The following is a 20,078-nucleotide window of genomic DNA, read 5'->3' on the forward strand; positions in this document are numbered from 1 at the left end:
AGGAGGACCAGACAGAAGGAAGGAAAGAAGTCCATGATAGGGATGCAGGGTGAACACAACTGATCTACGGTCATTCCAGAAAAAACAGAACCAGGGATCCACCTGCTTCCACCGATTCCAATTAATGTTCTAGTATTATTTAAATTACAAATTTGGCTTCCATTTTATAAAAAAATATTACCATATAGTTTTTGATTCCTTTCAACTGAGCATAAAGGTCTCTCACTTTGCTCGGAGAGAATAAAAAGACGAGATCATCAGACGGTGACTCGATTGCTTTTCTGGCAACACTGATTTCCTCAGACAGGAGAGTCTCTCTGAGTTGCTTACTCCTAGAAAACACTGGGTCTGGCGGTGGCATTCCCAGTCATAGCACTTTTTAGGTGGTCCGTAATGCTCTTCCTCCTGTTGGTCTCCGCAGAAGCTCTGACTTTGGAGAAGTCATCAGTTTGCTGCTGCGGTTGCTCTTTCCGGCTACAGGCTGGTTCTTCATTTGATGATTTATGTGAGTTCCCGCCTCTTTCCTTAGTACACTGACCACCCAAATCATTTGAAGAGTCTGCATACTTTCAAAGTATAAAATCTGAGAAGAAGGCACATCAAATAAAAGCTCATTTTCAGGTTTCAGATCCAGCAGGGACATCTGGATCACTCTGGTTCGTTATACACTTATTATTCTCAGAGTCGGAAACGCCAAGTTTGTTTTTGATGCCGTCTGAACAAACATCTTGGTAGCAGAGTCGGTAGCAAGTGTCCTGTGTTCAGGCGGCTGCATACACTTCTGCTCTAGGTCATCAACTTGGGCTAAAAAGGAATTTTCTGCAAAAGCTATCATAGTCACTGAACATGTCCTCTTCGCTGTCGTTTCCTGAAACAAAAAACACATAAATGAATTCCATCTTCATCAAGAATAAAAATGTCCCAGCAAAGGACTATACCAACCATATCACTATATGCAAATTGTCCTCTGAATGAATACATATTATCATCACCAGATAAAAGAAACAAGCCCAGAGAGTTGAACTGACCTGCCTAAATAGTGCTGCTGGATATGGGGTATCAGGATGCTTTAATTTTTTTTTTTTTTAGCTAGGACAGGATCTCATATAACAGAGGTATGACGCCTTGAACCTCCCGCCTCTTTCTCCTGCGTGTATCACCATACCTGGTTTTGTGAGGTGCTGGGAATCAAGCACAGGGCTTTGTGCATGCCAGGTAAACATTCTACCAACTCAGCTACATCCCCAGCTCAGCCAAGGGTGATATTGGAATTCTTTATTATTATTTAGGTGCTGAAGTGTGAGCCCAAACCCCCAACATTTGGTATTTTAATTTTTAAAAAAATTTATACGCTTTGCTGGCATGCATGTCTGTGTGAGTGTTGGGTCCCCTGGAACGGAGTTATAGTCAGCTGTGAGCTACCATGTGGGTGCTGGGAATTGAACCCAGGTCCTCTGAAGAGCAGCCAGTGCTCTTAAACACTGAGCCATCTCTCAGCCCCAGAGATTTTAATTCTTAACCTGTGCTAAAGCATTAAGGAACGAAAGAATGTAGCCGCTATATCAGGTTGTGAGTTCACAGATGCTTCTAATAACTGTGCTAATTCCTACCCAGGCACTAACCTAGAGGCTGGCCTGTTACAACATCATGGTCGTACCACTAGACACTAACAAGCAAATTCTGTCCTGAACTTGGACTTGAGACAAGAGTGTGCACACTCGTGGGGTGGCTTACTGAACAGAAAAGATGTAAACTGGGAGGTAATAATTATTTATTAGAGTTACAGCTTGAGCTTCTCAGCTTCCCCAGGGCCCGGTTACTGTGGTAAATTCTCGATAATATGGCTAGTTTAATAAGTAACCAGCACGTCACAGGTCACCAGTAAAAAGTTTATTAGTAAAGTAGAAACGAGTCACTTTGAAGGCTGGCCTTCTGTCTGTCAAAATCAGTTAACTGCGCGCGAACACTTTATGCGAGGGATGGTGTGTGTGAAGGCTCAAGGCGGTGGTGTCTCCCAAGTGTGTGTGTGTGTGTGTGTGTGTGTGTGAGAGAGAGAGAGAGAAGGCTCAAGGCGGTGTCTCCCAAGTGTGTGTGTGTGTATGTGTATTGTGTGTGTGAAGCTCAAGGCGGTGTTCTCCCGTGTGTTGTGTTTGTGAAGGCTCAAGGAGGTGTCTCCCAAGTGTGTGTGTGTGTGGTGTGTGTGTGAAGGCTCAAGGCGGTGTCTCCCATGTGTGGTGAGCAAGGATAACCAAGATGAGAAGAAGCCCACGAAGGTTACTCATCTAACCGGGTGCACCTGGGGCGTTTCAACCCCCCGCAGCTGTGCCCGGTGCAGGGGACGCGGGTCGGCACGGCAGCCCTCGGTGATGACGGGACCGGGATCTGCGGGCAATCCGCGGGACTGTACCTGGGCGGGCTCCGGGCTCCCGGTTTTCCGCCGGCGGCTCCCGGCCGCCGCTTTCGTCCTCCGGGTCCCGGCGGGCTGGAGCTCGGCCGCGGCGGGGGCGGCACGCAGGCTCTCTAGGCTTGCCGCGGCTCCTCTTGCGAAGGACACCCGCCGGCGGAATGCGGGGCCCGCCGTCCTCCATGGCTGGGCGGGGGCCGGCCGCCCGAGCCCAGACTCAAGCCACCGCCGCTGCGGTGCTCCAGGTGCCCCGGCATCGGCGCTGCATCTCTGCGCGCCACAGGCTGTGTGTCACGTGACTTCCGGCCCGGGGACAGAACGGTGCCGTGCGGAGGCTTTGAAATCCTGTCCGCGTTCGCACCCGGAACCTTTGCTTCGAATCCCCGGGCCCACGGGGGAAGAGTACAGGAAAGGACCAGTCGGGGCGATTAGGGAACGGGAAAGGAAGAGGAGGGGCGGAGGACCATGGCCGCTGTGGTTGCGGTGTGCAGCGGCGTAGGGAGGAAGAACTGGATAACCGCGGCAGTCGGCCTCGCGGATCGCGGAACTCACGCAGGTAAAGTCCCCGGCAGAGCCCTCCAGCCGCAGTCTGCCTCCGATTGTCGATGGCGGCTTTGCTGTTAGCAAAAGCACTATTTCTCCACGACTAGGTTTAAGATGGGTGGGAAGCTCGAATCGCCTTAGACTGGTTTCTCAGAGCCGAAGAGGACTTTGAGGTGTAGTCAACTCTTTACTTTTAATTTTCGTTTCTATGCTTCTCTGTCAACGACCTGAATCTTTTTCTTGTTTTCCCCTTTGGGACGTCAGTGCCTTTTTGTTACTTCTGTACACATTTGCATTACAAGCTGGTAACTGTAGAAAGGGGGAAGGTTTTATAGGAGATATGCCCTTTAATCGAAAGCCTTAGGAATCACTTGTTTTAAGTCCCATTGCGCCCCCAAACCTAACAGGACGTTAACCAATCACTGCCTAAGAAGAATATGAAACCTTTATTTTATAGTATACGGGTTTTTTGTTTGTTTGTTTTTGAGACAGGATCTCACTGTTATGTAGCTCTGACTGTCCTAGGGTGGCCTTGAACTCAGAGATCCACCTTCCTATATAGGCCTACCAATTGCTGGGATTAAATGTGTGCACCCCGTGTCCACACTATGTCGTGCCTTTTGAGCCTTGTAGCCTCTTTTTAAGACATTAAGTCTTTGTTAGATATTAAGTGAATGAAAATAATCGGGTCATTGCCATTTCTATTTAATGACAGCGCTGTGGAGAAGAGGCTGTTCACAGTATCAACAGGTAGCCAGCAGTGAGGACCTGGTAAGATTTCTTATTTTTTAAAGAAAACGTTTAATTATTTGTGTGTACATTGAGGTGGGGGGAACTGTGGGAGACAGAGAGGGACAGTAGATCCCCTGGAGCTGGAATTAGAGGTGGTTGTGAGCCACTGGATGTGGGTGCTGGGATCCTAGCTCCGGTCCTCAGTAAGAGCAATTGCTTTTAACCACAGACACCCATCCAGCCCTAGATTTTTGCCCCTTATATTACTAAGCCATTTCCAAATTCGGCCTAGTTTTTTCATATTTTAGCTAGTTGGAATTCAATTATAGGACAAAACAAATAATGTTTGAGTTTGGAAAGTATGACTTACTGACTATATCACTTGGGTTTTGAAGGGAATTCCTAGATTCAGGCTTCTGTAATACCATATTTTTCTCCTAGATATTAAAGGATATATGACTTGAGAATTTCTAAAGATAGCTTGGGTAGATAGAATAATTATAGATAATGGAATTTGGGAGATGGCACTACCTTTAATTTATCAGTTTGAAAGACTACCTTGATAAGAGACAAAATTAAAGTTGTTTGTTCTCTTGGGACAAGGTTCTCTTTTGACAAGGGCAGCCCTGCTGTCCTGGAACTAGCTCTGTAGATCAGGTTGGTCTTGAACTCACAGAACTGCTCTGCCTCCTACCAAACTAGTTTTACTTTAGGACATAATCAGCTGCTTCTAAACTGTAGGTATATTTTTATGGGTTTAAAGTATAAACATGGATGTAGTGCCTAATGACACATACAAGTACTAGAGTTAGCTAAGAGTTGAGAAGAAATATAGCTTATATCTCAGCTGACTAAAAATTGGATTAAAAAATTCAAGGCAAGCTAGACATGGTGTACACACATATTGTAATAGTACTTAAGGATGCTGAAGCAGGAGGTCTTTGAGTTCAAGGCACCTTGGGCTACAAACAATAAAAACAATCATTTTTTTGGCTTTTTGGCTAAAACCAAATGTTTAAAAAAAAAAAGCAAGAAAAACAAAGAAATCTTAAGGACTCTTAAATACCAAGGGATTTGTCCAAACAAATGTGTATCTATCTTAGTCATCTAATTCATACATCACACTTAAAAAGAATAAAGGACATTTACTCTTCTTTTTTAGTTCATGAATCCCACTGTGACTAATGAAAATTATGTGTCTTTTCCACATACTTTTGTCACAGTTAAGGAAGATTATAGATTTCAAAGCCATTTCTGAATGAAGACCCTGTGCCAGGCTGTGGCGGTACAGCCTGGAATTTCAGCATCTGGAAAGCTGATGCAGAAGGGTGGGTAGTCTGAGACTACCATGTGCTGCATCACAAGCTGTAGGACAGCTGAGGCCACATAGTGAGAACCTATTTGAAGAGACACCCTCCCCTAAAAAACAACAAACAACTAAAAACCATGGGACAGGAACATAGAAAAGGGACTGTGAGGAGGAAAGAAGAGTTGGAAAGGCAGGGCACAAAGAGGGTCATGGAATACACGTGTTGTTTTAGTCCTATTTTAAAGCAGAAAAGGATATTATTGGAATGAAGAAGGGGCCAGCAAGAGGGGGAGGCAGGTTGAGTGAGAGCTGTAGAAGGGTAAGTAAGAACAAAGTAGAATCACACGCACGAAGGCAAAGCATGCATGCGTGCATATATACAGAAATGTAATCTCACATAATGAATACTGTTTCTTTATATGCTAACCAAGAACTTTAAAAAAGTTTTAAATGTCTCTATACTGGCAACAAGTATGCTTATAGTAAGAGGGAGGCACTGTTATCAAAAATAGCAAGGATAGAAATGCTAAAATGGCCACACGGACTCATGTGGCAGTCTATTAAGGTGATATTAATGAAACCTTTCATTGCAGGAAGCCATGGAACATTACCTATTTATAAAATGTTTATAGTGAGAAAACACAGGACAGAAAATTTGGGGATGAGTAAAGTTAGCAGTTATCCTAACTAGGAATTGCATTTATCTGTTGTGCTGTACCTTTTTCTTAAAGTTAAACTGAATTAATTTTAAGGGCTGGAGAGATATCTTAGTGTGTAAGAGCATTTACTACTCCTAAAAGACTCAAGTTCAGTTGCCCCACACACATTGGACAGCTAACAACTGTCTGTAACTCCAGCTCTAGGGGATCCATTGCCCTTTTCAGGACTGTGTGGGCTCTCTCTCTCTCTCTCTCTCTCTCTCTCTCTCTCTCTCTCTCTCTCTCTCTCTCTCTGACTGAGTGGGCTCTCTCTCTCTCTCTCTCTCTCTCTCCTCTCTCTCTCTCACACACACACACCACACACACACACACACACACACACACTTAATATATAAATCTGAAAGCAATGAGAAATATATATGTATACCAAGAATTATCTTGAAATACAATTTTTAATTGAATGAAATTTTAAATAAACTAAGATACTTTGGTCATCTGCAATCTGAACACAGCATCTGAGCAAAGAATCCCTTTATCAATGTGCTTACCTTGGAAGTCCTTTCTGTAGAAATGATTTTTCATCACAGAATGTTTCATGAGGTAATCCCTCTGTAGCCAGACTGACACAAAATAAAGTACTTGTGTAAAAAAGTATAGCTATAGCGTTAACTTTTATGACTTAACATGTCTTAACATGTTTAACAGTCTTAACATGTTTTCATCATGAGGCTTCTTTTATCCTAGCCAATCCCGATGGAAAACCCCTATAAGGAGCCCTTAAGAAGTGTATTTTGTGCGAGAAGCGAGTAGATTATAAGAATGTACAGGTGAGCGTTGGTTTGTCTCTGTGAACTTGACTAAGATTCTCTTCTTTTTTGTTCATCTGCTCAGAGGATCATGTCACTCCTCGGGCTTTATGTAGGACAGATTCATCAACTTGATGATATCCGATCTGGCTATAACTTCCTGTGTTATCTCTATTCAGTTCAGAGCCCTTGCTCCCCGCAGTCATATTATTGGCTAAGTATTTCTCCTCTTTATTTTTGCACAGTAGTTCACTGTACATTAATAGACAGAAGTGCTTTGGGGAAAGTTCCTCTTGTGAAGTTGACCTTTGCAGTTCACTGTCATATGCTATCACTTTAAAATACTGTTCCTCCGTAAGCTTTCAGCAAATTAGAAAGTGCATGATATTAGAGTTAAGTATTTTCACAGTAGTATCAAGCAATAGCTACCTTTGAAGGAGAAAAATCAGAGATTATAAAAAACTACAGTGCAGCAGATGATTGTGCGAAGAGCCAAGGACAGCACCTAGTATCTAGAAAGTGTTATTAAAGTGTTCAATAAAAATAAGTTAAAGTAAAGGCCCTAGTCTGTGTGTTTCCAAAGAGCTCATTCGATAGCCTGCGTGACGGCCAGTATCCAGTGACTGGCTGTAAGCAGCTGTGTTTTAGGTGCCTGTGGGAGTCAGTAGCCCTGGCACCTAGCAGATAGGCTGACTCATGTTACTTAGTCTTGTCAAGGTTTTGATACACTAGATGTTAACTTTTAAAGGGTGCTTTTTGCTACAAGGTATTTTATCTCATGTTATTAACTTTATCTGAAACATATTAAATATTTACATAACTTGAAGGTCGTTTCTAAAAAATTTTTAATTTACCCATTCAGGGTTGAATAACAAATATACTAATATTATTTTTTTCCCTTCCAAATATAACCCCCAAACAGCTTTTTGTCCCAGTTTATCTCTCCATTTACCGGATGCATTTACGGAAGGCACATAACAGGTACTTTTTTAAATCTTAGAAATATAAATGTAGGTAAGAATCACACTGATCGCTTCTGTTATTTCAGGAGACCGGCAGGTTTTCAAATCATGCTGTGTCACTATGAAGTCCCTGCCACAGGGACTGGAGTGAGGTCCTTAAGGGAAGGAGTTACCTTCAGTACAAGGGGCAATTGGCTTCTGTACTCACACTTAACTTCAGGGTGACAACATACAGGAATTTGGACTTAAGGAAAACTGTATCTTGGGTTTAGACAGGTGGCCCAGCAGTTAAGAATGCATACTGCTCTTGCAAAGGACTGGAGTTCAGTTCCAGCACCACCTCAGGTGGCTCAGAATCGTCTCTAACTCCAGCCCCAGGGAAGACAGCGTGGCCGGCTTCTGCAGGCACCTGCACTCGTATGCACATACACCACCTCCGTTAAAGACAGTAAAACTAAATATTTTAAAATTGCTGTTCTTAGACTAAAACTAGCGTCAGCAGCTGGTGGCTCTATCCAAACTGTCATTTGCTTTTTTGTTTACCATAGGGCCACATGGTTGTCATTGAGTTACAGTAACAGAATCGAGTGTCTGAGAGACCAAATGACCCACAGAAGATTTTTTACTTCCTTCACAGAAAAAACTTACCAGTATTCAACTTTAGAAAACTGCTAATGTAGTTTAATTAATAAATGTAGTATTAGCATTTCTGATGTGTAAGAAAGCACCTCTTCTGTTTTCACAGGTCTCTGTGGAAAGAAACAGAAAGAAATAACAAAAGCCATTAAGCGAGCTCAGAAAATGGGTAAGTCCGCCTGTACAAATGAATGGAACTAGTTAAGATTTTGCTCATTGTCTTTGTGAAAAACTTTAATTATCTCTTTACAGGGTTTATGCCAGTTACATACAAGGATCCTGCATATCTCAAAGACCCTAAAGTTTGTAACATCAGATACCGGGAGTAAATTGTGTAAAGTTACTGCCAATAAACCTGGAAGTGGCTACATCAGCACTGATTCAAACTAATTTGAGTAGAAATGTCTTTCAGTGGATTAGGAGGGATCGACCCCTCCACACCAGTGAGTGTTCTCTGGACACACTGCTTAAGATGGTGATGTTACATTATACACTTTGATAAAAGTGGTACCTCATGGTTGTCACGGCTTTTGATTATGGAAGAGGAGGGCTTCTATTAGAATTCCACCCTAGCCAGATTCTGTTCTTGCAGATGGGATGGTTTTAGGGGAATGGTTATAGAAAGGTAGTGTTTGAATGCCATGAACTGGCTGTGGAGTTCGACCTGCTTGGAGTCATTTTGTGGTTTTGGTGAGCATGTATGCGCAGGGGGTTGTGGAGGCTAGAAGTTGTTATCAGGCTTCTTTTTCAATGTATCTCCACCTTTTTATATAAAAATTATTCAGATTTGTGTGTGCCTGCCACGAGGGCAGATGTGGAGGTCAGAGGTCATTGTCCAGGCGTTGGCTCTCTCCTTCCAACCATGTGTTCTGGTGACAGAACCCAGGTCTCCAGGCTTAGCACAAGTATCTTCAACCTATCAAGCCCTCGTGCTGGCCTATTCACCTCATGTCTTGAGACGAGGTCTCACCGAATCTGGAGTTCACTTGGGCTGGCATCACTGAGGCTGACCAATCTGACTCACAAGCCCCAGGGAGCCTCTTGCCTCTGCATCCTCAGGGCTGGGACTACACATGCACACCACTGTGCCAGTCAAACAAAACAGCACTTGGCCCTTCGGTCAGTCCTCTCCTTTAACCAGTTTTCAGGTTGTCAGGCTTTGTGCGGCAGTTTTACACCGAGCCTTACTCCCTTCCCCACCCCACCCCCACCCCCTGGCCTTTTATCTTTTTTTTTTTTTTTTTTTTTTTTTTTTTGGTTTTTCAAGACAGGGTTTTCTCTGTGTAGCTTTTTTTTTTTTTTTTTTTTTTTTTTGGTTTTTCGAGACAGGGTTTCTCTGTGTAGCTTTGCGCCTTTCCTGGAGCTCACTTGGTAGCCCAGGCTGGCCTCGAACTCACAAGAGATCCGCCTGGCTCTGCCTCCCGAGTGCTGGGATTAAAGGCGTGCGCCACCAACGCCCGGCTTCTGTGTAGCTTTTGCGCCTTTCCTGGAACTCACTTGTAGCCAAGCTGGCCTCGAACTCACAGAGATCCGCCTGGCTCTGCCTCCCGAGTGCTGGGATTAAAGGCGTGCGCCACCAACGCCCGGCTTCTGGCCTTTTATCTTAATGTTGTTGCTGGGGTTCCAGACACAAGTCCTCATGCTTACTTGGCACTTTGCTGGCCTGGGACACCTCCTGGGCTCCTGGGTCGTTTTCTAGCTAGTAGATCCCTGATGTTGAGGTTCTCTTTGCAGAGTTTACACTGGGATTGATTGATACTGGACCAGTCCCTGTAAGACAAACTATTCCTGGACCAGTGTGTCCTTAAACAGATAGTGTTCCTTACAGGAAGGGATGGCACATAGACAATCGGCTTTCAGTCATCTGTGATGGAGAAGGATCTATCGACAACTATGACTCTTCTTTCCCTGCCGTGAACAGCACCCATTACTTCATCACCAGTGAAACACCCCAGCTGTTTTGTATAGATCATCCCCTGGGTAATAGGTGGCTTCCAGAACTGCCAGTGCATAACAACACCCAAGTTGAAGTGCCACTGCTAGATATGATTATGTCTTAAGTAGTTTCTCTAGGAAGCCACAGTGGAAGAACAAGGGGGAAGTGTACGCTCAGTGTTAACGTCCAGAGTGAAGTGTGAAGGTACCATGTGTGCATGTCATGAAATAGGTGGGAAACAATGCATCTGCAAGTTTCCAATCCCTGGGCTCCTGCCGTCTGTCTGGGGAGGGAACCACACATGGATGCACGCTGTTAAGTCCACCTTAACGTACTGTCAGCATTTTAAATAAACAAGAGCTGTTCTTTTTTTAACTTAAGAGATTTAATTCGTTTGGTTTTTTAAGACAAGGTTTCTCTGTAGCCCTGGCTGTCCCAGGCTGGAGATTGGCCTGCCTCTGCCTCCTGAGTGCTGGGATTAAAGGTGTGTGTCACCACTTGTGTGGCAGGGCAGATTTATTTTATTTATGTTTATTTCGCTGTGTGTGTGCTGTGTGTGAAAGACAGAGAGAAAGCCAAAGAGCTCAATGACTCCCCTAGAGCAGGACCCAAGGCCTGTGAAGGAACCACAATCTACAGGTGGTTGTGAGCTGTCTAGTGTGGGTGCTGGAACCAAACTCCCGTCCTCTGGAGTGCTTCAAGCACTCAAATACTGGGCTCTCTCTTCAGTAAGAATCTTAATGAAGTAGAGAAAAATGAGACTTTACAGGCTTTAGATTTATTACATTTATTTATGGGGGTTTATGTCTGTGGCACAGTATCAGAGGCACTTGTGGAAACGGTTCTTTCCTTCCATGGTGGGAGTCCCAGGAATCCACTCAGGTTGCCAGTCTTGTCTGCAGATGCCTGTGCCAGCTGAGCCAACTCCCAGGCCCAATTTCATGAACTTATGTGCTTTTTTTCTGTGTTGTGAAACAAGGCCAGTTTCTCTTTTCCAATGTGAAGAGTGTTCTAGTTAAAAGAATGCATCTAGTTAAGTCTTTCCCTTGATAACTTGGAGGAAGCAAAAGATTGTGGCTTTGAGATAAAAGCATCTTAGCTGGGTGTGGTGGCATGGATCTTTAATCCAGTGCTTGGAGGCAGAGGCAGCAGATACTTGTGAGTTTGGGGACAGCCACAACTACAGAGAGACCCTGTCTCAAAACAAACAACAAAAACCAAGCCAAAACCATCTGGACTGACTGTACTCAGTGGTAGAGAAGTTGCCTACCATTCACATGGCCCTGGATTCCATTCCTGTACCACAAATATAAATAAGGCAAACAATCTCCATTTCTAAAACGTACTTCAGATGTGGATGGACAGAGGCTAAGACACTAGACAGGGGTTATGAGATAGGAGAGAAAGAATCTACAGGGGCAAGGAAGACAACAGAACACAGATATAAAGGAAGCAGGACCACTGTAGCAGAGGGCACAGAGAGAGGAGGCTAGGCAGTGAGGAGGAGGCTGCACCTGAGCTGAACCTGTGCACATTTACACAGCATTTATTTACAAAGTATTAGATACAAATAGGAATTTCTAAGATACTTTATAAACATTAACTTACATATTATAAACAGTTGAACAGTAAAAATACCTTATTCACACATTATGGACAGCTGAATACAGTAAAACATGGACTTTATGCATTACTCCAGTAGGCAGACAGTAAAAATAGTAGAAAAAAGTGGTCTGAACCTCATCAAGTCAAAAACTATCATCTAACAAGAATCAAAACGTGGGAGAGCGAGGATATTCTCCATCCTCCTCCGTGCTCCCCATCTCTGTGTCCAGATCCAGGCTGCTTGAGGACGTTCTGTTTGGGTGACTGCTTCGGGAGTCTGTCCCAGGTCTGCTCTCTGTCTCCAGCAGTCGCGTTTTCTTTACAGGCCATGGGTCCTGCGTGTCTAGAGCTTTACGCTTAGTCATCTGAGTTGCACGGGTTGGACTAGTGTCAGGGCTGTGAACATACTCCACCATTAAGGTCAGCTTAGCCACATCAAGATGGTGGTTCGTGTTACATCCACTTTGAGAAATATGTCTATTTTTCAAAGAAATAACACAAGAATGAAGAACTTCAGACTCTGGAAAAGGTTCGTAAAGCTTGACAAAGAAGAATGTTCTCCTGGGGGTTGTTTTGGACATTCTTCTCTCCTAGGGAAAACAAGAAAGAGCTTAACATGTGCTTGTTTCACAATCTTTTATAATTAGCTGCGTCAATAAAGTAAAAATGATTCCAAAAGATGGCTCATTCAGAATAAGAATGACATAACGCTAAATTCCTGTTTATGTGCAACGCTATTCTATGAAAAATCAGTCTGCCTTTTCCTCCGACACAGCACACCCACTATGGTAGCACAGTGTAATCATCACTACTTGTGCCCAGCGCATGGGTTGGTGGGTCAGGACGCTGGCTCGTGTGGCTGTGAAGGCAGCATCTGCAGTGTCCGTTCGCTGCTTACCCGCTGCTTTAATCTGCGCTTGCTGTTCTTTTCTAACTTCTTTTAGTCGGTTTACATCCATCATTAGTTTCTCCACTTCTCGTTCACTTTGTTCAACTTTTTGGCATATACTCTGCAGAATAAAATAAGGGCACAGATAAAACATTCCAGGTTTGTGCTAATGAGGACTTACAAAATAAGATTCTCAGACTGTAAAATACCATTAACCTTTTATGTAAACCACATTAATAACAAGCATTTGATGCTGCTAAGGATAGAGCTCAGTGTACAGCACTTACCTAGAATGTGTGTAGCCAGGTTCAAGTCCCAGCATGTGCCCCACCTCCAACAGAACTATGATTTTGACATTTGGGATGTGGAAATAGGATTAGCAATTAACAGTTATCCTTAGCTATAGGGAGTTCAAGGTTAGCCTGGGCTGTATAAGAGCCTGTGTCTTTTTTTTTTTTTTTTAAAGATTTATTTATTTATTATGTATACAGTGTTCTGCCTGCATGTATCCCTGCAGGCCAGTAGAGGGCCCAGATCTCATTACAGATGGTTGTGAGCCACCATGTGGTTGCTGGGAATTGAGCCTGTATCATTATACGCCCCACCCCCCAAAAAAACACACTAAATTAAGTAAAAAGCGACTCGACTATGTTTTTGTTTTAGGGAAATCACAGAAGACTACAATTTCTGTGAGAGAAGCTGTATCTGAAAAGCAAACTGATGCTATGTATCTCAATTTTAAAATGAGTAATTTCATTTTGGAAATATACCTAACAAAAGCTTATATAGGATAATGATGTTTCTTACTGTTAAATCAAACATCAATTTCAAAATAAAGGTCAGAATTTAAGTATGGCCAATTGTAGTGGATATTTTTTATGGTATTTGCCCAGAACTATTCAAATAATCGAAACATTACCAATGTTCACTGAAGGATAAATGAGTAAAGAAGTATGGCACTGAGAGAAAAGCTAAAAATGATCTACTTAGAGAACAGAGAGTGAGTGCTGAGTGTTCTAACCACAAAGATGCTGACACAAGGCATTTGTGATATAACCCTTCTATCACATAAACACACTTTACAAAGGTTTCCCCCTTTTTTATACAGGGTCTCATGTAGCCCAGGCTAGCCTCAAACTTACTGTGTTGCTGAGGATGGCACTGAACTCCTGATCCTCTTGCCTCCACCTCCACAGTGCTAGAGTGGCAGGTGTGTATTACACGTGGCTTTACATGAGTTTTACCTGTCAATTTAAAATTTAAGAACACACTGCATTAAAAATAAAAGATTTTGTGGCAAAGTGAAAATGTTTAATGACATATCCTTTGAAATCACGATACAAATTCCTGTTGTCATCATTGTCAAGTATGTCAGTATTTATGTGTTGGGGAAAAACTTGAGAAATGGCAAAATAAAATAATAATCACTTGAAAATGGTGACATTCTCAGCGGCCTCCCAGCACTTGGGAGGCAGAGGCAGGTGGATCTCAGTGACTTCTAGTCCAGCCTGGTCCACTTAGTTCAGGCTAGCCACGGCTACATAGTGAGACCCTGTCTACAAACAAACAAAACTACTTGGTTTCTTCCCACAGCAGAAGGGAACAAATAACAGAGACTTAGTCTTGAACATTTAGTCCTAAATGGTACGTCTATCAACCCCTCCCAGAGCTCAGGGAGCTCTATGGAGGAGGCAGGGAGAGAATGTCAGAGGGAGTGGAAGATGCCAAGAACACAGGCCCTCTGAATCTGTAGGATCAAAGCTCCATGAACTCAGACTCAGGTAGCATGCAGAGGCCTGCCCGGGTCTGCCAGGTCCTCTGCATATCTGTTATGGCTTCCAGTTTAGTGGTTTTGTAGATCTCTGAATGTGAGAATGAGTGGGTCACGGTTTCCTGGGCCTTCTATTAGGCCTTTTCCTTCTGTTTTCTCCAACTCTGATGTGTTGTTTTTGTTTTATTTTATTTTATTATTATCCTTTAGGAGCCTGGTTTTTTTTCTTCTTTCTTTCTTTTCTTCCCCTCCCCAGATTTTGTGTGTGTGTGTGTGTGTGTGTGTGGTGTGTGTGTGTGTGTGTGTAGTCCCAGTTGACCTAGAACTTCAAAGTTGGCCTTGAACTCTAAGATCTGCCTGCATCTGCCTCCTAAATGCTGGAAATGAAGGTGTGTGACACCAAGGCTTACCTGTTTGTTTTCTAATGAGACCAAAAGGGAGTAGATTTGGATAGAAGGGGAGGTGAAGAGGTTCTGGGAAGAGTAGAGTGAGGGGAAACTATAAAAAAGACATATTATATGAGGGAAAATTTTACTTTCAATAAAAAAATTTACTTAAATAAAATGGTGACATTCTCAGTGTTATTTTCAAAGTTTCTGTGTTATGTATTCATAACAAAAATTAGTATGTGAGAGTTAGAGAGATGGCTCAGTAGTTAAGGGGATCTGAGTTAGTTTTCTAGCACCCACATGGCAGCTCACAACTGTTTGTAACTCCAAATCCAGGGGAACAAATGCCCTCTTCTTGCCTTCGAGGGCAGTGGACACACACATTGTAACAAAAAGACTCTAGGCAAAAAACGAATCACATCAAAATAAATCTTTGTTTGGAGCTGAGAATCGAACCCAGGGCCTTGTGCTTGCTAGGCAAGTGCTCTACCACTGAGCTAAATCCCCAACCCCCAAAATAAATCTTTAAAAAATAGTATATAATGTTAGTAGTATACAAAGTGTGTTAACCTTTTTTTTCCTTACTATGATCTACTGACAAGTGTGGCTACCATGGAAACAGGCTTTAGATACCCAACTGAGGAAAACAACTGACCAATGTTTTCAGTTTGAGACTCATGATTTCACAATTTATTAGACAAAGCCTCATGTGTCCCAGACTGGCCTCAGATTTAGTATGCAGCTAAAGATGACCTTGAACTTCTCATCTTCCTGCCTTTACCTCCCCAATGCTGAAATTACAGACGTACACCATCGTGTAGTGAGTGCTGGGGACCAAACTCAGAGCTTTTTGAGTTCCAGGCAAGTGTTCTACACTGAGCCCCACAGTGCTTTCTTTTAAGCAGTATCCCGGAGGACTGCTCCTATCGATGACTGAGCATGGTGAGGACATTAGTATGCCTATGGACAACTTCGGGTCACTTTGTCCAATTATGGATTTAACATTTTCTTCTTGTAAGAAAGAGGCTCTCTCAGTCAGGCACAGTGGTGCAATCCCTGTAATGCTCGTGCTGAGGTGAAAGCAGATTCCGAGTCAAGGTTATGCTCAGGTAAGCTTCCATCCAACAGTACACCCGAAACTCTTGACCAGCTGTTCTCTCCACCTCCCTGGGGTCAGATTCTGCTGTAGTCCTCAATCCCTCCAATTTATTTACACTGACCCATGACTCTCCTGCACTTGGGATCCATCCTAGGACTCCAGACTAGAATGCTGGAGTATGGCTGTGCTTCTAAATATCTGCTTCCCTCTTCGTCTTCAAAGACTGAGGGCTGGGCCTGGTGGCACATGCCTTTAATCCAGGAGAGCCATTTTAAGTTCAAGGACAGCTTGGTCGACTATATAGCAAGTTCCAGGACAGCCAGGGCTCCATAGTGAAATCATTTTCAAAAAAAGAAAAGAAGTAGTTATAGTCATGATATACTGAGCAAAATTAAACCTGTATAGCTATCCCCCAGGGGTGGTAGTCTCTATTATGGAATTCAATGGAATACAACATATATTCAAAACTGTTCATTTTTCTCTGAAACAATTCATAGCAATCTACTGAGATGAACTCTGAAGTGGTCCCTAAGTTACCTTCAATTCTTCTTGTATAGCAGCGTACATTTCATTTATCTTGTGCACCTCCTTTAACGATCCATCTTCATTAAAAAACTGAGAACTATTAAAAAAAAAAGATAGTTTCCTTGGGTAGATGTATAGAACTTTAAGCAGAGAAGTCTAAAAGGAAGTATGGAACAGCGGTGAAAATACTCCAGTTCCACCAGGATTCACTTAGTCTTTACTGTCTGAATAAGACTCTTTTTTTAAGATTTACTTATTTATTATGTATACAGTGTTCTTTGTGCATGTACACCCTGCAGACCAGAAGAGGGCAACAGATCTCATTACAGATGGTTGTGAGCCACCATGTGGTTGCTGGGAATTGAACTCAGGACCTCTGGAAGAACAAACAGTGCTCTTAACCACTGAGCCATCTCTCCAGCCCTGAATGAAACTCTTACCTGTGTGTTCTCACTGCTCTGCTAAAGCCAGTGGACGTACAGGAAGCAGATTCTGTTTTATAACCCAGTTGATCAGACATTCCCAGATTGGCAACCACCAAAGGTACCCTATGAAAAAGCCTGTTGAAAAAAGTTTAAAATTGAATTTAAAATAAAAGGACATCTGTCATCAGAGCATGCTGCTTTCCTAACAGTATTAAAATAAAAACAACTCCCCATTATTATTTAGCATGATAGAATTTTCCCAGATAAACTAAGTTGAAGCAACTAGTTTTTTGTTTCATTATTTTGTGTATGGGTGTTTTGCCTGCATGTATATCTATGTACCACTAGTGCCCTTGGAGGCCAGAAAAGTATACGTCTCCCTGACACTGGAGTTTACAGATGGTTGGGAGCTGTCATGTGGGTGCTAGGAATTGAACCTGAGTCCTCGGAAGAGCAGCCAGTGTTAAATGCTGAGCCCTCTCTAGCTCCTGAAACCACTAGCTTTTTTTTTTTTTTTTTTTTGAGACAGGGTTTCTCTGTGTAGCTTTGCGCCTTTTCTGGAACTCACTTGGTAGCCCAGGCTGGCCTGGAACTCACAGAGATCCGCCTGCCTCTGCCTCCCGAGTGCTGGGATTAAAGGCATGCACCACCACCACCCGGCATCTGTCAATATCTTATCCAGCTCAGTTTATACAGTGACACTGTCTCAAGGAAACAGTGAAAACAAATGGACGATTTCCTGTCTGACTTTCATGTGACAGATCAGTACAAACACATGTTCCAAGTCTTGTATGACAACCTATTATCTATAATCCTAGCACTAGGAACACTGGAGCAGCAAGACCTCAAGTTCATGACCAGCCCAGGCTACACACTGTCTATAAAAACAAAACAAAAACAAGCAAACAATCAAAAACTATGGTGATATTTTATTTGTATTAAAATGTTATTTGTATGTTAATAAATAAATCTGCCCGGGGGTCAGAGCTATTAGCAAGCCATAGGAAAACAGGGCAGTGGTGGCGTACACTTTCAATCCCAGCACTTGGTAGGCAGAGCTAGGTAAGTCTCTGTGTGTTCAGGGATACAGCCATCATTGGAGACACATGCCTTTAATATCAATACCAACCATAGAAAACCTGGAGGTCTATACAGACAGGCTGTGATGAGGCAGTCATGTGGTTGGGTTTACAACCCATGAGAAGGCAGAACAGAAACTATATAAAGACTTTAACACAGGAAGTAGCTCTGGTTTGGAGAGGTAGGACCACCGCAGGAGGAAGGGTAAGGTTTTAACTCTTAGCTCTGACCACTTAGCTTTCTTCTTTGCATTGGTTCTGTGTTTCTTATTTAATAATACGGTTGGTTACATCTACAAAAAACTATTTGCAATACTGTTTAAAAAATTAACTTGGTTATATTTATATGGCATAAATGAACTTTATGTTGATATTTGAGTCTGCCCCACTCCCAAGGTATCTCAGTGGGTATATGCAAAAACTCTAGATTCTGAATGAAGTGTCTGGTTCTGTCTAATCCTAAGTGTCTGAGATAAGTGATATTCATTTTAAGGTATTATGTTGAGATTTATCTTCCATAAGGAATTAAAGTAATTTTAATTGGTAGTACTCTTTTAACTTAATTCTTATATTCACAGAGAATGTAATTTATAATACCCAAGGTTACTGCCTGAACTCACTGCGGCAGGTCATCAATAAGTGCTGTCTCTGAAGAATTTGTTCCAGTCCACACTTAAATAAGTACAACAGTAATGCTTCCCGTCCAGGACACAAGAGTCCAAGTGAGCGCTGCACGTGGGCTCCACCCACCTCCTTGCCTAGCCTTTGTTTTCTCACCTATTACCAACAGAGAGTAATACTTACTTTGTTGCTACTAGGACAACTTGGGCAACACTGTATGAAAACACTTACAGCCACAATGCACTATAAAAAGCTAGTGCTTTTCTATTAGTTTCAACTAGCCAGAACTAAGCAATGCTTACCCGGTCTGAGGCTTATATAAGGCGTGCTCCAGGCAGTGAGTGGAACAGCTTTCTGTTGCTATACTTGGTGTTAAGAGCAGAAAAACAAGCTCTGGGCTTGAAAGATGCATCTGTAAGTTTCTGTGCAGCAACTGCTCTCTAAACGTCATTATCTGATCCGAGTGACGACGGAATTTGTACCAACCCACCACAGTCTGGAGAGAATATGGGAAAAATTAAATCTTTGCTGCATACAATTATTACACGTCTTCTTATAGCTCAGCAATAAAACTGATGGTCTTGCGGCAGTAGCTGCAGTGTACCCAATGGCTCCAGCACGCAGGACGGAGGCAGCAAGACTGTGTGTGGTGCAGCCCTAACTGTCCCAGAACTCGCTCTGTAGACCAGGCGGGCCTAGGGTGGGATTAAAGGCATCACCACTAAGCCTGACAAAACCTGCAGAACTTAAAATAGTTCTCCAACTGTTGGTAAAGTTTGGGTTATAAGTCAAGAATGTACCTACTTATATACTTTATAAAGTAAACAAACTGACATAGTTAATTTCCACTTAGCAAAACCCTACAATTTTAATGCAGAAAAATAAAACAAAACAAAAAACCTTCTTGTTAAGTGGTGGTAGTGCACACTTTTAATCCCAGTACTCAAGAAGCAGGGGAAGGCAGATCTTTCTGAGTTCGAGGCTAGCCTGGTCTAAAAAACGAGTTCCAGGGTGGCCAGGGCTACACAGAGAAACCAAAACAACAAAAACAAACAAACAAACAAAAATCCCAAACACCAAGACAACCCCCCCCCAAAAAAAAAAAAACCTCAAAACAAAACAAAACAAAAAAAACCTTCTTGACTTACTGGGTTGTTTTTTTTTTTTTAGACTGGACCTTGTGTACCTCAGGCTGACCCCAACCTCCATTTGTAATCAGGGATGACCCTGAACTTCTGATCCTCTTGCTTCCTTCTCTAGTACTCTAGTACTGGTATGTACCACCATACCTGGTTTTGTTTGTTTGGTTTTTCTTCTTCTTGTTTTTTTTAATGTGCTCCACATTCTTTAAAATGTGGAACCCAGGTCTTTAGATAAGTACTTTACCAACTGAGCTATATCCCCAGTTCCTACTCTAATTTAACAACAAAGCAAAACATTTGCTATCTTGCAATCACTATCTTCTGTTAGAATTTACGTGAAGGAAACACCAATGCCATTGTTTCACATACCAGGAATCACTGCCTAGAAACACATTTATGTCCTATGTACACACTTGATTTGTAAAGTGTTAAGCTGTTTTAAAAAATTTTAAGATCATATGAAAGGTTTTTGTAATCTGTAGCATGCAAAAAATTCATGATTAATAGTAATAACTGTTTTAGATTGGAAAATAATTCTCATTATTG

At 42.6% G+C, this 20,078-nt stretch overlaps 2 protein-coding genes and 1 non-coding gene across 3 annotated transcripts; 1 reads left to right on the plus strand and 2 right to left on the minus strand.

Annotated features, from left to right (window-relative positions):
* Nucleotides 1-2,752: 2,752 nt before the first annotated feature.
* LOC114695733 (28S ribosomal protein S18c, mitochondrial-like) lies at nt 2,753-8,441 on the plus strand. The gene is given in 7 exon segments (XM_028873185.2): nt 2,753-2,960; nt 3,663-3,718; nt 6,392-6,422; nt 6,425-6,488; nt 7,376-7,434; nt 8,161-8,220; nt 8,304-8,441. Coding segments are annotated over 7 exon segments (438 nt in total). The 5' UTR covers nt 2,753-2,869; the 3' UTR covers nt 8,381-8,441.
* A 3,303-nt stretch (nt 8,442-11,744) lies between these two features.
* LOC114695734 (BRCA1-A complex subunit Abraxas 1-like) lies at nt 11,745-19,332 on the minus strand. Its single transcript, XM_037201905.1, is given in 6 exon segments — nt 11,745-12,120; nt 12,122-12,182; nt 12,491-12,602; nt 16,278-16,362; nt 16,706-16,825; nt 18,693-19,332. Coding segments are annotated over 6 exon segments (888 nt in total). The 5' UTR covers nt 18,842-19,332; the 3' UTR covers nt 11,745-11,759.
* On the minus strand, nt 15,076-15,151 carry Trnaa-agc. Its single transcript has one exon. It is a non-coding gene; the product is annotated as a tRNA-Ala (tRNA).
* Nucleotides 19,333-20,078: the final 746 nt, after the last annotated feature.

This window comes from Peromyscus leucopus, unplaced genomic scaffold (genome assembly GCF_004664715.2).
Source record: "Peromyscus leucopus breed LL Stock unplaced genomic scaffold, UCI_PerLeu_2.1 scaffold_299, whole genome shotgun sequence".
NCBI classification, from domain to species: domain Eukaryota; kingdom Metazoa; phylum Chordata; class Mammalia; order Rodentia; family Cricetidae; genus Peromyscus; species Peromyscus leucopus.